The 16,472-nt window shown below is 48.2% G+C and overlaps 1 protein-coding gene across 5 annotated transcripts in view; it reads right to left on the bottom strand.

The window, feature by feature from the left end:
- DNAH1 (dynein axonemal heavy chain 1) overlaps positions 1 to 16,472 on the bottom strand; it is a 77,452-nt gene that overhangs the window by 60,351 nt on the left and 629 nt on the right. The window contains exons 1-10 of one of the 5 annotated variants that reach the window (XM_021409543.1): positions 14,128 to 14,199; positions 13,794 to 13,971; positions 10,574 to 10,826; positions 9,923 to 9,995; positions 7,427 to 7,601; positions 5,262 to 5,409; positions 3,561 to 3,693; positions 2,848 to 3,018; positions 2,068 to 2,320; positions 680 to 837 (exon numbers count right to left, since the gene is read on the bottom strand). In XM_021409543.1, the coding sequence (XP_021265218.1) occupies positions 680 to 837; positions 2,068 to 2,320; positions 2,848 to 3,018; positions 3,561 to 3,693; positions 5,262 to 5,409; positions 7,427 to 7,601; positions 9,923 to 9,995; positions 10,574 to 10,786 (1,324 nt within the window). In that variant the 5' untranslated portion in view covers positions 10,787 to 10,826; positions 13,794 to 13,971; positions 14,128 to 14,199. Of the gene's footprint in view, positions 1 to 679; positions 843 to 2,067; positions 2,321 to 2,847; positions 3,019 to 3,560; positions 3,694 to 5,261; positions 5,410 to 7,426; positions 7,602 to 9,922; positions 9,996 to 10,573; positions 10,827 to 13,793; positions 13,972 to 14,070; positions 14,200 to 16,472 lie in introns of those variants that run through there. The other 4 variants (XM_021409547.1, XM_021409544.1, XM_021409545.1 and 1 more) reach the window with 4 other exon arrangements.

Below are 16,472 nucleotides of genomic sequence, written 5' to 3'. Positions count from 1 at the left end.
TAAGCAGTTTCAGTAGATGGCTGGATGAAAGAGCGGCTGCTCTGCAGCAGGACTTTCTGAACCCTTCCATAAGGGGCTGAGATGAATTCTTGGTCCCTGATGTTCCCAAGGCTTTGGCTCATGACATTTCCTTGATAAAGAACATAGAACTGGCAAAATCTTCCCACTGAAGCTTCAAGACACAGCTGAGTCATTTGTGAGAGGCCACTTGTGAACCATGTCAAGGTGTTCCGATTTTTAGAAGATTTTACTGCACAAGATACCCCCTCTTACTGTAGTCATTTCACGCCAGCGTGAGAGCCTAAAAGAGTCTGAGTTCTTTCATGCCTGAAGTATGCCACAGCTGAGCACAGCAAACAGAAGGAAGGCAGTCCTAGCTTATTGCAGAGTGAAAGACAGATAATTATACTGCCATGCATTTGGTGCCATTAAGGGTGCAGAGTTACTGCAGCTTAGATGATGGATAATAACATGCTATATGGAGGTAGCATGAACATACAAATATACCCTACAAGAGAGCAGACATACTCAAAAGTCTGGTATCATCTCCTCCTGCTGTCCCTTATGAGCATTAGTAGTCAGTGTGAACCTGAGAGTTTCTGCAACAAGGCATAAATCCTATCAAAGATAGAGATTCTACAAGCACGCCAAGTTCAAACTGCTCCACTGTTTCCCATACCTTTCTCTGGTACTTTCTTCTCCTCTTTGTCTGGCAGGGTGACATAAGAAAATATCTGAGGTTTGGAAGTGACGACTCTGTCAAAGATCATCCTGTTCATAGTGCGCTCATACTCTAATTTCACTTCTTTCTCCAGACAGTCCATGAAGCCTAATACTCTGTTACAAGACATGGAAACAATGATAACCCACAGTGTCTGAACAGAAGCCTGTCTGTTGCTCCACTGCAAAATCCACCCTACACTCCCTCCCCCTCATATTTGCAAACCCACACTAAGACAGCTGTGCAGACACTGGAGCAGCCAGCAAAGCTTTCAATCAGACATTTAAGAGAGGATCTGAGACTAGGATGGCAGTCTTCTTAAGTGTCTTTTCAGATCAAAGCAAAATCTCTACCGAGGGCATGCAGACAGAGCAGCATTACAGATGGGAGTCTAAATAACAAAGAACTGAAGAAGCTTGCTTGTAATTCTGGAAAAGTTGGGCTATCTTGGGCATTCTCACAATTGTTGCCTGCTGAGCATCTCTTGACATGTTCTAGTTTCCTCAGCTAGAATGTGGGCATGAGTGCTGAAGCCCTGCTCTGCTTGACCTAGGAAATCATCATCTTTCACCTCAGGCAGGCATAGTACTTTTCTTTCTGCCTATATTTCTGCACACAAACAGAGACTAATTACTCTCCTGCTCTTCCATTTAGGTTTGCAGAGCATGAAGCCCCTCACACGTTCCTGTCTCAGAGCAAGGCAATAAGTCACGGCTGATTCTCAGCACCACCACTAATGGCTCATGATTCATCAACCCAGGGACTCCTAAAACGCTTCCCTGATATGAACTGCATCTCAAAGAGACACTCGATTATATTCAGGTGGAGATCTTCTGTTCTATTTGCTTCACTCTGTGCAGATCTTTGATTTGTTTATTAGAGCAGTTAACAGGTAGAAGTGTCACCATCAGACAACAGCCATTTCTCTGGAGACAGATGGTGGTCTGTAGATCAATTCAGAAATGACTGATCTGTGCCGTTGGAAGCTCAGGGAGACAGCAAGTTCAACCAGGGCATTTCTGTCCTACTTTCTGCTGCTGAAGGTCACTTAACTGCAGGTGTAAGCATGGCTCAGTGAATCTGCATGCAAAGTGTCTCTCCCTCACCTGGGAACAGTAACAGATCACCCATCCTGCACAGATGCCACTGGGGCTCTCATCCTACTTACTTCTTACCCAGAGAGTCATCAGAGAGTGGTGTGCACATGCTGGAAACCAGGTGAGATTCATGGGCTGAGTTGGATGCTCAAGATCTGCCTCAACTGCCACTCATTCCATAAACCTATGAAGTCCTACAGTGTTAACTGGCTAAAGGCTGAGACCCAAGACAAGTACTTGATGTTTTACCTGTTCTTCTTCTTCAGTTTGGGTGTATGCAGAGCCCACAGCTTCATCTTCTCCAGGCTCGTCTCGCTGATGCTACTTAGTCCATCTGTGGGCATGCAGTCCACATACAGGTGATAAAGTAGCAGCATCTGTGTCTTTTTACGCAAGACATTGGCAGAAGCTACTCGCTGTGCAAACACCCGAGGATCCTCAGCCAGAAACAGCAGGTAAACTCGTGGCACCCAGTACTGACATGACAGCAATGGGGCTCTTCCTGACAAATGAAAATAAAGTTTACAAAATTCTGCAGGGAACACAAAACTCAGAATGGCTTGCAATGCTGACAGCAGCTATTTGATGGACAATATAATATATAATTGGGTCAGCTTAATGGAGATCAAAGTGAAGGACCATGTCTGAGGACAGCAGGAAGCAAGGAGCATGAAATTAGCAGCATCTCCAAGCTTTTCAGAAGGTGAGTGTTTGATCTTAAACTGTCCACAACCCCCCTGAAAACAGCATTGGCTCAAAAAGACCAACATTCAACTTGTCATGAAGGCAGAGAAGATGGAAGACAGAAAAAGGTAGAGCTTCCACAGGGAAAGCCCTCAAATAGGTTGCGAATATGAGGCACGAAGGTCTCTTCCCTGGAGGTTTTTCAGGACAGGTTAAACAGATATGGGTCAAGAATAATATTGAAAGGATTAAATGACTTCTTGACATCACTCCCATCTCTGCCTAGGACGGGTATGGGTAATGGACTGGCTTTCAATATATATGCCAGTTCCCCAAAAGCCTTACCTGCAACACCTTCTGGAGTTACTCCTCCGTTGAGGATGGGTCTCCCTTCTTCATCGCGCACCAGCCCATTTTTATCTAACTTATGGACCAAATAGAGCTTCGTCTCCTTGTCATAATCCAGGACACCAACATCAATCCACTTGTAGATTAACTTCTGGCTTGTGGGGTCCTCTGAGAGGAGAATCAAGGATTAAAACAGGGTTAGTTTTCCTAACTATCCTAATAGGATTTTTTAGCCCTTTTCCTGAGGGCTATAACAAATAGACTTTCCTGATCAGAGTGGTAAGGCTACACTGAAATCAATTTATTAGCTTGAATCTCTGTCAATCTCAGATCAGTGCTGCTGGGATAACTAAATAACAAACTCAAGTTTCACCACATAGCATTTCCAATTATTTCCACACACCAGAGCCCTCAATTTCCCTCCTCTGAGGAGTGATAAGGTGTGGTGTTCCCCAGGGCAGCTGCACGTAGACACACAGCAAGCAGAAGTCAGCCATCTAAAATGCACTAACAGTCGGTCTAGGGCAGGACTGACGACAGTCATCAAGACCCTTGGTCTCTTGCTCTGTCTGCTTGAACCTGGTCAGTACAAGCTATTGCTTTTCTGCTGTTCAGAGCTGCATTCGTCAGAATCTACACACCCCTTCTGCTGAATGGGCCCATAATTGTTAGTGTTGTGTCACTTGAGCAGTAACTCATTCAGGCTTTACCATGTCCCAGTACATCATCTGTAGGCAGAAGTGCTTTCCCAGGCACTGGCTTTCTGTCATGAGAACCTGGCTCCAGTCCTAGGGAGATCCACTCTTCTGGAGTTCGACAGTCGTATTCTTCATTGTCAAAGATCTAAAAAGCCACAGCACGAATGAAATAAAGGCTAGTTTTGTGGTACAAAACTTAATGAAAGAAAAATTAGCACGTAGAACAGAACATCTCAAGCTGGAAGGGAAACACAAGGAACATCAAGTCCAACTCCTGGCTCCACAGAGGACCACCCAAAATTCAAACCCTATGAATGAGAGCGTTGTCCAACTGCTTCTTGATCTCAGGCAAGTTGGGGCCATGACCACTGCCCTGAGGAGTCTGTTCTGAGTGCCCTGTCACCCTGTCAGCGAACAATCTTCTTACAATATCCAATCTAAACTTTCCCTGATGCAGCTTCATCTTGTTCCCTCAGGTCAATCACTGGTCACTAGAGAGCAGAGATCAGTGTCCTCCTCTCATGAGGAAGCTGTAGAAGCTTGCAGTTCCTTAACAGGCCACTAAGTGAAAGCAGTTAAGGTGCAAAAGCTGTGCTGATATTAGATCAACAGCCTTCTCTCAAACAGCAATACCTGCACGTCTAGTTCTCTCCAAGAGAGAGACCAGTATATGGATTAGTTCTGCACAAAAATTCCACTGACTACTGCACTCAGAAACATGTGAGAACCTTTTCTCTGGACAACACGAATAACAGTGCGGAACATCCTCAAGGACTAATGGAAGCTGAGGGCACCCTGCAGAAGATGCTCACCATCTTGTGGATATCCTTCAGGGCCCAAAGCTCTAAAGCATGGGTGTCCAACCTTTTGGCTTGCCTGGGCCGTACTGAGTGAAGAGGAGTTGTCTTGGGCTGCATATACCTACTTAATGTCTCCTGTTTATTTCCATGGAAATGACAGCAGATACCAGGAGCACAATAACACTATTTGACAGAGCAAGTTCCCAGCTACAAAGTGATATTTTTCAACACAGTGACCACCATTAACTATGTATTTTTGTCAGCAATGAACAAGGGCCTGCACGCTACACTCGGAGAAGTCTGTACCAGCAGAGGTGACCGACCCACTGTTGCTGTCACCACTGCTGAAATGCACAAACTACTGCCTCACTGCGCTCACATCTGCTGTTTGGTTTCCACAAACGTTCAGCAAATGACAGTGAATGTCAATGTGTGCCATTTTTCCCACATGGAGGAATTCAGTGACACACCTTCGCTTCATATGCACTTCCATGTCAGATGCCGTTCTGTCAGCCTGCCTCTCTGCTGCCATCTGTCACACGGCAACAAAATGCAACAGAATATTTGTGGGAAGGTTCAGCCTCTACTGTCATCCCACCAACATCTGTCCCTGATGTCACGGGCCAACAGAACAAAACAGGAGGCATTACTTTTGGAGCAGCCCTCATAAAATACGTAATAGAGTTAATGTATATAAAGTCACAAAATTTATGTTGTTACTTCTTTGCTGGGCAGGGGGTGGCCACAGTGCAAGCTGTGCCGGGGCACATGCAGCCTGTGGGTTGGACACACCTGCTCGAAAGCACTGCATTATTGTTATTGTCAAATCAATGACAGCTCAGTGTCCCGTGATTCTCAGAAACATCCTGTGGCATAAGCAATGAGATCACAAGTGCCAAATGTGCTCTCCTACCTTCAGTGGGAGGTGGATGGGATATTTCTTCTCCTTGAGAGCTGGCATATTGTCAGCACCGTAGTGCCTTGGTATCAGCTGATCGGAGTCTATCCCCTCACTGGCTAAGAGCTGAGCAATATCCAAGGTGAGATACAGCTTTCTTCTCCTGTTTGGAACGGATAAGGGGAAATAACCACTTAACATGACTAGAAGGGCTTCCATACCTGTAACTCTGCACACTTTCACACCAGTATGTTGCAGGGTTCCCAGAAGGCACAGGAGATCATCAGGGCTTTAAAATCTGACAAGCCAACACAATGAGAACAGGGTAGAGGCTCCACTGCCAGCCTACTCCTACTGCCAACAGTAACTTACCCGAGTTATCTGTGGACACTGAGCTGAGGTTGAGGTGATGTGGAAAAGCACCTGGTTTCAACCCAAAGCCAGCTGGTGTCCGGATCAGCCCCACAGTGACAGAGCAGCTGGATCACACAACACTCTCAGGGACATAGTGGGCCCACGTTCTACTCTGTGGATCCTATCAGGGTTGACCTAAAACCTTTTTCCAGCAGCTTGCTTTCTTCTCCAGCAAGACTTATAGGTCAGTTGGTTGTTTTTTTGGGTTTTTTTTTTTCCCCCTTTTATTTTTTGTTAAATGTGAATCACTTCAGACTGGCTTCAACAGCTCCCACGCCCACAGTTCAGTCGGCTCAGCGGGCAGGACAGGGATGTGCAGCAGGAAACCTGCAAGGAGCACTGGGGCCTGGAAGAAATAGGAACTTCTTGTGCAGTTTTTCTACTGCAAAGACGATTATGAGAGTCTAATTCTAAGTTAACAAGCGCTGTCTGAGAGCTCAGAAATGATACAAATCCTATACAGCAGTGGTGTCCAAACTTTTAGACTGTGTACCCCAGCAGTAAACATTTTTGAACAGCCCTCCCATACATGTATATTTATTTATAAACTATATACATGTGCTACTGTTCTACTGTACTATGAGGGCTGCTCTGAAAGTAATGCTCCTTATGTTATTACACTGGCCCACGATGTCAGAAGCGGATGTTGGCAGGGTGGCAGTAGAGGCTGAACCTTCTCACCAATATTCCATGCCATTTTGTTGCCATACAAGAGATGGGAGCATAGGGGCAGGCTGACAGGATGGCATCTGAAGCAAAGGTGTGTCACTGCATTCCTCCGTGTGGAGAAAAATGGCACCCACTGACATTCATCAACACTTGCTGAATGTTTATGGAAACTAAACAGGAGATGTGAGCATAGTGAGGCAGTAGTTTGTGCATTTCAGCAGTGGTGACAGTGATGTGAAATACAAGCCACGTTCCAGCCAGCCATGAAGATTTTTATGAGCACAGTGTGCAGGCTCTTGCTCATTGCTGACAAAAATACATAGTTAATGGTGATCACTATGTTGAAAAATATCACTTTGTAGCTGGGAACTTGCTCTGTCAAATAGTGTTATTGTGCTCCTGGTATCTGGTGTCATTCCCATGGAAATAAATAGGAGGCATTACTTTCAGAGAGACTTACATACATTACGTACACCACAAAGCGTACACAAAAACAGACATTAAAAAGGGATAAGAAAAAGGTTAAATAAACACTATTTTAAAATGTGCATTTTATTCATATTTTCCTACAGCACCACAGAGGATTGTCTTATGCACCCTGTTGCATGCACACACCTTGTTTTGGCTTCCACTGCCTTCCAAGATAGTTATTTCCCTAAGAATTTTAAATACATCATGTCTTAAAAGCAGAAATCAGTACCCTAACCTGCTGTGTCCATTTCATAGTGAGATCTTTAGCCACATTCTCGTTACTCACTGTAACGCGATGCAAAGCACAGCAATGACAGCAGAGCAGCAAGGTCCCAGGCTGCAGCAAGTGAGGATTTGCTCAAATGCAACAGCCGTGGGCACAGAAATAAAAGAAAGAAGCTGCTTACCTTCAGAAGGCCTCAGGTATGCAGGGATCTCCAGTGAGATACCCTTGCCTCCACTGCCAACCCTTAAATGAAGTCTGGGAAGGGGTGGACCCTGGCTCCATGCCTTCTGATCACTCAGGTGCATTGCATGCACCCAAGCTCCCCTGTGTTGGCCCTGCCTTCCCACCTGGTGCTCAATCGCTGGTTCAAGCTGGGAATTAGCATTTCCACTACACTCACCTCTCTATTTCGATCCTGCGAGGGCACTGCCCTGGAAGCGTTTGGAAGGCAATCTGCACTTTGGGCTTAAACGACTGCTCTGGGAAATCTGACTCGATGAGGCACTCAGTGGTGGGTCCAATCACTTGTGCATCCAGGAGACTCGCAGTATTCTCAGGCATCTTGAAGGTTGTGACTGAGAGACAGAAACAAACGTCTGAAAGCACGAGACATAACCCCACATGCACTCACATGGCATAGAAGAAGCCTCCATTGAGAGTGACTGTAATCAACTTTATTAGCGTGCATGGTTCTGACTTGGCTGGGAGAAACTCGCTTCCATTCCCAGCTTTGACACAGACTGTCAGTATGATCATGGGCAAGTTTCTGTCTCTAGTGCATGGTTTCCCCAGCCTCAAAAAGAGGTGGGATTCCCCTGCCTCCCAAGGTTGCTCTGAGAAAAGGATTCAGTGGTAGCCTGGAGGGACTTGGGAGAGATGGTGACAAAGGGCTGGTGAACAGTGCAGGAGAGAACAAGCTGCTCAGGTCATCTTCTCATGCTACAGTCCCTACTCACACCTTACTTGGGACAAACCTCTCCTCAGTTTTTGCTCTAACAAACCTCCCACTCACCTCAGCGGTGGCTGGAGATTAAAACTGAGTTAAACAGCTAACAATCTCACAATTTGGCCAAAAGTTTTCAATGGAAATGTGCACAAAGCAATAAGTATGCATTTCCAAGAATTGGCTAACGTTAAACCACGTCATTTACTCCATAAATAAACTAAATTGTTTACATTGCTAAACAAGCTGCAAATAATAGAACAGCAGCGAACTGGGAATTTGAAGCTTAACCTAAATTAAGTAATTGCATGCAAGCTTTAAAAAACACTATTCCCTAGCCAGAGCTAAGCACTGAGCCAAAAATAGATTTTGGTGGAGTGAGAGCTTTTAATGTGATGCTTTTTCATTGATGTTTGTAAACACTTGACCATGGAGAAGCTTCAGGAGCTGGCTCATAGGCAGCTACTGTGGATGTCAAGCTCCGGTCCCAGGCTTTCACCCTGCTACGTGTGCTTCTGCCTGCGTCGGGCTGAGCCCCCTTGAATTCAAAGCAATTGTGTACAGCAGCCAACAGTGCTGAAGCCAGACACATTTCAGGATGATCAGGTACAGAGAGGGTCCTTTATTGCAGCCATCACGCCATTCTTACGCAGCACCAACATGACCCTTGTAGCTGCACACTGTCTGCTTGTGGACTAGTGGAGACAGCCACTGAACCAACTCCTTTCTCTATTCCATCCTCTTAGGAAGGGCTCCTTACACGGAATAAACAGGATCCTAATCATTTACACTGTCTATACCAGTACTCAAGCTTAGGATAATTTTGAGGAATCCCTAAAATGTTTCCTACACTTCCTTTAACCTCACACACATCTCTCGCTTGGGGTCCTTACAGAATGGCCCTGATTTATATTTGTTGCCAGGGAGCACAGCTGTTCCAATTTTGTCACTCCATTGTTACAAAATCCATGGCACCATCCATTATAGCACTTTGTGCATTATCAACTATTTATGTCAATACTTAGTGTTTCATTTGCATTACATTTCCAGCTTTATAGCTTCTTCCCCCTCGAAGAAGCAGCGGATCATAAATAGAGATCTGTCTCCACTTGTTAGGGATGAGTCTGTCTTGTCAAGACTCACTTAAGGATGCAATCATTTGTCCCCACTCATGAAAATAAATGTCACTTGTAAGCACTGGAAGGTAGTATATATGTATATTTACCATCTTTCTCTAACACTAAAATCCCCTCTCATGCATGCTTTCTCCCCACGCTGCCAGCCTATGATCCATGCCCCAGGAGTGCTCTTGGGGCAGAGGGCTGCCAGATCTTTCAGCTATGCTCTATGCCTGTATTCATGCATCCATGATATGAGCTCTTGTAAGCAGGTGGGACCAGCAGCTCAGTATGCACAAAGACTCTCTGCATCTACGAGAGAACAAGGCATGCTGGGACACAGTTGGGCGCAGAATGAATGAGAGAGAACCATGATTTTGGCTATGGGCACCCAGCTCCTAAACACAGCTTTAAAGGGTGGGTCCAATTTCACTGCTCTGTATAGCCAGGGAAAGGGCTTTGCTGGCTCCATACCCAGTGATAATGCACTTAAATTCAATGCTCTCCTGGCATATGGCACTGCCAAACACTATACAGCAAACTCCCATAGACAGCAATGCAGTCAGTCCACCTGAACCTTGGGGGTGAATATATTCAGGAGAAAAGGGAGCACGGTTTTAACACACAGTCAGATCACTTCGCTCTACCTCTAAATGAAATTCATTTTTCATGGGACATTCAGGCATCTGAATACACCTTTCCTGGCACTGACAGGGGAAGGAAAGCACTGCACTAAGCTACAGTCTCAGCCTAGTTCCGAGCACACTCAGTCTAAGCATCCATAAGGGTTATGGCCCTTATCCTGCCACATCACCTCTCCTCTCAGTATATTTACCTTTAGGGGTGTGCTGCTCGAGGTCCGCCTGATTTAGCAAAGAAAGGTATATACGGGGTGCAGCACAAACATCCTGAAATGCAGCGAGAGAAATGTGAGAGCACAGTTACAGCACAATGGGAGGGTGGGTTTCAGTGTCAAGACAGAGAGTGAGACAATGAAACTCACTTTACCAGAGCTTGGATAAATGAGACCATCAGTAACAACCAGAAAGGGCTCAGAGAGGCACATACTCCTGGAAACTTCAGCCCAATGCACAGAGAGGAAGGGGATCTGTCAGCAGAGTGCAGCCTGAAGTCAACTTAAAATGTGGACTGAGGGCTGATGAGGTAGGCAATCATCAGGGTTTTACGTCCAAATATTTTCTGCAGTCGCAACTGCTCTGCCTTGCCTGCCTCACTGGTATCCTAAATACAGCTACATCATGAGGACACAGCTAGCACTGGCCACTGAGGAAAGCAGAACATCTATGATCAGGAAGAACCTCAAGGCTTCACTTTGTCAGAGTCAAGGACTTGCACAAAGGCCTCTGACAGAACTGAAGGACTGGGAGCTGGGATGAAAGTTGTATTTCTCCACCTCAGGTGCACCTTGTTTTTATTTCGTTTAACAAAGTCCACGGTAGAAAAAGGAATTGCTCTTTGCACTTACCTCAGAGACGCTGGAGGCTTCTGGAGTGGGGACACCAGAATAATAAACCTTTTGTCTAATGGCTGAGTGTTTTTTTGCCCCCTGGTTGCAGCTATGGGGAAGCAACAAACGCCTTCCTGGTCTGTGGTTCTGGCATGAAGCCTCACGGCTCGAACTGGGAGGGTTGGGGCTCCTGCCCAGAGAATTCATCAAATCCTTATTTACTTCATCCATCTTCTTAGGAGAATGATGCTGCAATGCAATCCTGGGCTTTCTAGAGCGAAAAGACATTGAGCCAGTTAAACACTCCATCCTTGGCACTCCTCCACACCCTCCCACTGTGCTGGATATTGTGGGCTTGCTAAGAAGATGAGTGGGTAACAAGGTTGGTTCGACTCCCTGCTTGGGTACCAAGTGCTGCCTTCATGATCTGGGGGCCATCGGTCTCACATAGCTGACTGCATGGCTCAGCAGCCCTGGGGGAAGTGTGTTTTATTATGCCAAAAATGGGTACTGCAGGGGAAAACCAGCAGCATACACATGAAAAGCTGCTTTCCTGAAGCAGCAGGGGCTGCCTGGATCTGTGGCAGCGTTCAAAAGGCTGCCAGGAGGATTTCAGTAAACTGGGACTACAACAGAAGCGCTACTTTTGCTGTACCAAAATCCCTTAAAAACCTTGTCACACTGGACTCCAGTGGGAGTAGGCCACAGCCTAGATACCAACACGGCAACTCCCAGATGTGAGGCTTGACTCTTTCATTTAAATAATTCAGGAGAGATGTTTAAGCATTGCCTGACGAATATTAAAACATAGCCAGAAGCTCCTCTCTCTCTCTCCTCCTGCGGGGGATATTTTTGCTGGTGATCTCAGCTCACAAATAATTCCTATTCTTCCACTTTGGGAGATGCAAGTCCAGGCAAATATCACAGCCATACGGCTCTATCTTATAAAAACCTTCATGCACAGAGAGATACTAATTAAGAGCAGCCCTCAGACTTTTGGCAGGATAATAATGCAACCCTTGATTTTAGGCTTGTCTAAACACAGAGGTGACTACTGTCACTAATTAGTAGAGCTAAAGTGACACAAGCCCCTCCGGCCTGCACACACATGTGCTGACAGAACGATGTGCACAAACCTGCCAAGCTTATTCCTATAAATTATGAGTCAAAGCCCTCCGTGGTGTCTCTCAAGGATATCCTGAGCATGATACGGCTTATTCATCTGCTCAGGGCTAGACTCCAACTCCTCAGCCAGCCCTACCTGAGGATGTTTGTGCCCTGCACCCTTCCTAAGACTCATGCATCTGCCTCACTCACTCCTGGGGGCCAAGCTCCTGCAACAGACTGCTAAATGGGGTCCTCCAGCACGCTGCAGCTAATCCTCAGAAAGATCCTGCCTGGTCTTGTTGGCCACAGCTTGTGTGGTGCCTGTCTGGAGTCTTGCTCTCGCTCGGAGTTGACAATGAACAGAGCAAAAACTGTGCCCATCCCACACTCCTGATGAGAAGGGAATTTTTTCTGAATTTCACCTTGCTGTCTGCCTGCACGAATGAATCAGGTACACACAGCGGAGAAAGCATTACATGCATGCCTGAGATAAGGGGGAATAACTGTGTGGGTTTATTACTGTAGGTTCAAGCCAGTGCACAATTTTGAGAGGTTGAGTCAAAAAAGAAATCGGATAATAAATCAAGGTTACCATGATGCGAATCCTTTAAGTGACACAGAGCAAACAGATTGCAGAGGCCTGGGAGACAAGATCAATAATACACTCTTCCCTCCTTCAAGCTAGAAAATCTCACATCTTTCTCCTCCTAGCTTCTCTTTGGCACGAGAAGTGCAACCTCAGACCCTGAAGAATGAATTTTCCATGGAGGATTTTGGTTTTATTAGTTATTTTATGCTCTGGCCATATCTATTTTAGCAGCCCAGCAGGATTGATTGGTATCGGCCAAGATCCAAGGATTCCTGATGAATCACTGCTGGGCTCTGTCAGGCCGACTGCTCGGGTACACCAACCAGCAGCAATACAGAACAAGCCCCACTGTGCTACCTGAGCATCCTTCCTGGGAGAGGGGAGATGGCAGTGTGACTTGCTGTACTTCGACCTTTCAGGGCCTGAACCCACAGCCCATCCAATTCAAAAAGCTATCTCCAGGAGGAAAGGCTCATCCCATCCCTGAGTCCACTCGCCTTTTAGCAGGACTGGCAATCTCTGCCCAGATCCCTGTGTGTTCACTCACACCTCCACACAGCCCTTCCTGAGCACTTCTCTCAACAATCAAACAAAACTCTCCTTGGTGTCCAGCTCAAAAGCATCCACCACACTCCTGCAGCTGCACAGAGGGGAGGGCTGGGTGTGTAAAGCTGCCACCACAAAACTGAGACATCACACCCAAAATAAACAACAAAAGCAAGCCTCCAACATGTTGTATGTTACCAAACATGCATATGAGTAAAGCAGCTTGTCTGTACATGACACAGCTTGTGGAAAGAGGGAGAACTGTTAAATACAGAGGGAATCCTGCTTTCTGGCCAGCCCACCTCCCAGAGCACAGCAGGGAGCTTGGTGCTCCCATCCAGCTCTAAGAATGGTCTCTGGTTTAAAAAAAACGAGATCCACTCTCTTTTACTGAGTCTAGATGCTGTGTCCAGAGGCCTACTGTGGAGCAACTTGCTCTTCCCTAGCCTCCAGCTTCCCCAGAAGGAAGGATGTCCTCCAAAATCCTCACCCTGGAGTGGCCCTGGATCCCTGGGCAGAGGGTGTGATGTGTGTTACCAAGGCTGCTGGCAGCCTGAGGTTTCAGACAGATCCGCTAGAACAACCTCAGCCAGCATGAAACAGACAGTGCTCAGGATTATCTTTGTTGCCCACGAGATGCTGAAGTTAAGCTGTGAAATGGCATGAGCCCTGTTTGAGTCACACTCCAGCTGCGTGCCACCTCTGCTTGGAGCACGTCCCTCAGGGCAGTCAGGGCTTGAGCTGCCAACAGGGAGAGCTTTAAGCCAACACCAGGCCAGCCTCAAGCTTTCCAGCTTTAGCCATAAAACCTCTCTCCTGCTTGAACTTTCCCAGCAGCTCAGTCAGGCTCTCTCACACCCGCAAAGCACCTTTCCTAGATATACAGGTGCATTGCTCTATGCTAAATAGAGGTATATAAACAACAGCATGTTCTAATGGCACTGCCAGTATGTTAGTGACAGTGTCTGTGTCTCACTGTGGCAAAACTATAATTACAATTTCTCGGCAAATCCAGGCTTTTACGTATCCACCAAGTCAAACTCCCACATGTCTTCCTCAACGTCTGGCGGAGCGGTTTAATCTGTTGCCTCAGCTTCTTTCTCTCCTTCGATCCAAAGCCTCAACAAAACGGACCAAGAAAGCCTCTTTTCTTCCAAACAATCTTCAAAATGGCCTAAAAATTGAGACAGAAAAAGAGAAAAGTACTTAAGAACTAAGCCAACCCCAAGGCAAGGCTGCCGACTGAAATCGGCCCCTCCGCCTTCCCGCTCACCGAACCGCCCAGCCCGGCCCGGCGCTTCTGCCCGCCCCGTGTCCCCCACCACCGAACCCGGTTCTGGCTCCCCGAGCACCCAGCCGCCTCGCGGAGCGCCGCTGCTAACCGCCGGCCCGTCGTTAGGGGAGGGGCGGGTGCTACCATCCCGCGGGAGGGGGCCGGGCTCACTCGCGGCCGGCTGGGCCCGTGCGCTGGGCGCCTGCGGCTGGGGGGGGCCGCGGGGCGAGCGCGGGGCCACCACAGGCGATCCGTGCCGCCATAGAACCGCGGCAGGTTCTCTCCCACCGCAGAGCCAGCATAGAGCCCCTCTGCCACCGCAGAGCTCCTCTGCCTCCACAGAAACCACCATAGAACACTTCTGCCACCACAGAACACCTCTGCAAGTGTAGAGCTGTCACATAGCCAACACAGAGCCATCATAGATCCTCTCTGCTCCCACAGAGCCATCACAGAGCCGCTATAGAGCCTCTCTGCCACTACAGAGCCACCACTGCTGCCACAGAGCCACCTCAGAGCTGCTCCCACTGCTACCAGAGCGCCCAGCGCAGCCATAAGGTGCCACCACCACTGCCCTATCTCTGAGTCTCTGCTATCACCAAAGAACCATTGTCACCAAAACACCACTACAAAGATGCTGGCGTCATCAAAGGGACATAGCATCTACCATCAAGCTACCTCACGGACACCACTGCCACCACAGAGCCAACACAGTGCCACCACTGAGCTGCCACCATCACCACAGGGTCAGAATGGAGCCTCCATAGGGCTATCCTAGAGCCACCATTGCCACAGAGCCACACAGAACCACTGGCAGAGGCCACCAGCCCTGCTCCAGAGCCACCACCACCAGCCTCTGCCTCCCAGGGGTTATTTATAGTTGAGCTGATGTACCCATGGACATCCTAGGCCACCGCACCTACTGGGTCATACCACTTGGAGAACATGTCATGACCAAGTGAGGGGCAGGTGGCACTGGGTTCAGCTGGGAGACACCCAGCAAAGAAAGGGGCTGCAGGGGAAGCATCCTGCCCCCTCCTCACTCAGCCCCAGCCCACGGGAGAGGAGCAGGTTTGGCTGGGCAGAGGCCGCTCTGGGGACAAGTCCTCAACAGCACGGCCAGGTGGGGCTCCGCAGGGCTCCCCGGGTGGCCCTGTGCGGGGGCACGGGGGCTGGGTGGCAGCGGGGCAGGGGGCTGTGCCACCAGGAGGCAGCAGAGCCCAGGCAATCAGCACCTCAACGTGCCTGGCGTTGGGCTCGTGTCATTCTGAAATTTGCTGGAGAAACCCCCAGGAGTAGGTTCTCCATTACACTGCTGGCCCCGTTGCTTTATTTAATCAAGTCTTGCCTCGATTAAGCGTAATGTGATTATGGTTCTTCCTGGAGATCCCAGGGGTGGCATCACAGACTGTGACTCTTGGCCCAGAGGACTCAAAGGGGGAGCTCCGTTGTGCTCTTCCAGGACAGCCTTGTGCCCCCTGCGGTGGGTATGAATTCGCAGCAGGCCTTGCTGTCCCCCTGGTTAGCCGTGCTTCGTTTCTGACCGAGCTTATGACACAAAATGCTTCAGTGAGCCAGGAGATGAAAGCAGAGCTTTCAATTGGCTGGCCCTTCAGAAACCTGCCAGGCCAGAACAGAAACCAGACAGGTGTGCGATTGACCGCGCTCTCCATCACTGTGCTGCAGTGAGGGTTTCATTTCCTGACCAGCCTTCAAAAGGGCCTCATGGTTCCCAAGAGACTCACTCCCCAGGGCTGCAGCAGGGAGCACCCATACCCTGCTCATTTCCAAGGTGGTGGTGGCTGGCATTCAGCACAGCTGCTCGCAGTGCTGCTGAGCATCTCTGTTTTGTCCCCTCACCTCAGCTCGAGTTTAGATGCTGTTCCCAGCCAGGCTGGCCAGAAAAGTTTAATACTATCTTCCTTCCAGCACTTCTTCCTGCTCCTTTTCTACCATGTGCTTTTTCTAGGCCACAGACCTTCCAGTACTTACAGGTGATGCTGAGTTCCCAAGAAACTGATTCTCCAAAATCAGGTTCCTGAGCTCCTGCAGAACCGGCTTGGTCAGTGACTTACCTATGACTGGTTCTAGTGCAAAACTGATTGGAGAGAAGGAAAATACTGCTCTTCCCATCCAACCAAGAAGACCACTGGGGTGGTGGTTTGTCAGTGAGGCTTAGCAAAGTCTTGACCCACAGTGAGGGGCAGCTCTTGTCTCCCCCCATCAAACCAGTTTCACTTAGGGGATGGTTAGCATGTGGATTGGCACCAGAAGGGCAAACCACGACACATGCTAGTGGTTTGCTCTTTCTGTGAGGCTCCATTGACAAGAGCCTGGCTCTTCTGCTTTCTATTGTCCATGAGCTTTTGCAGCCACCTTTCCTCCCCTCCCCTCCCCTCCCC

The sequence above is a fragment of the Numida meleagris genome, chromosome 11 (genome assembly GCF_002078875.1).
Source record: "Numida meleagris isolate 19003 breed g44 Domestic line chromosome 11, NumMel1.0, whole genome shotgun sequence".
In the NCBI taxonomy this organism is placed as follows: Eukaryota; Metazoa; Chordata; class Aves; order Galliformes; family Numididae; genus Numida; species Numida meleagris.
This window is presented reverse-complemented; position numbering and strand designations above follow the sequence as displayed.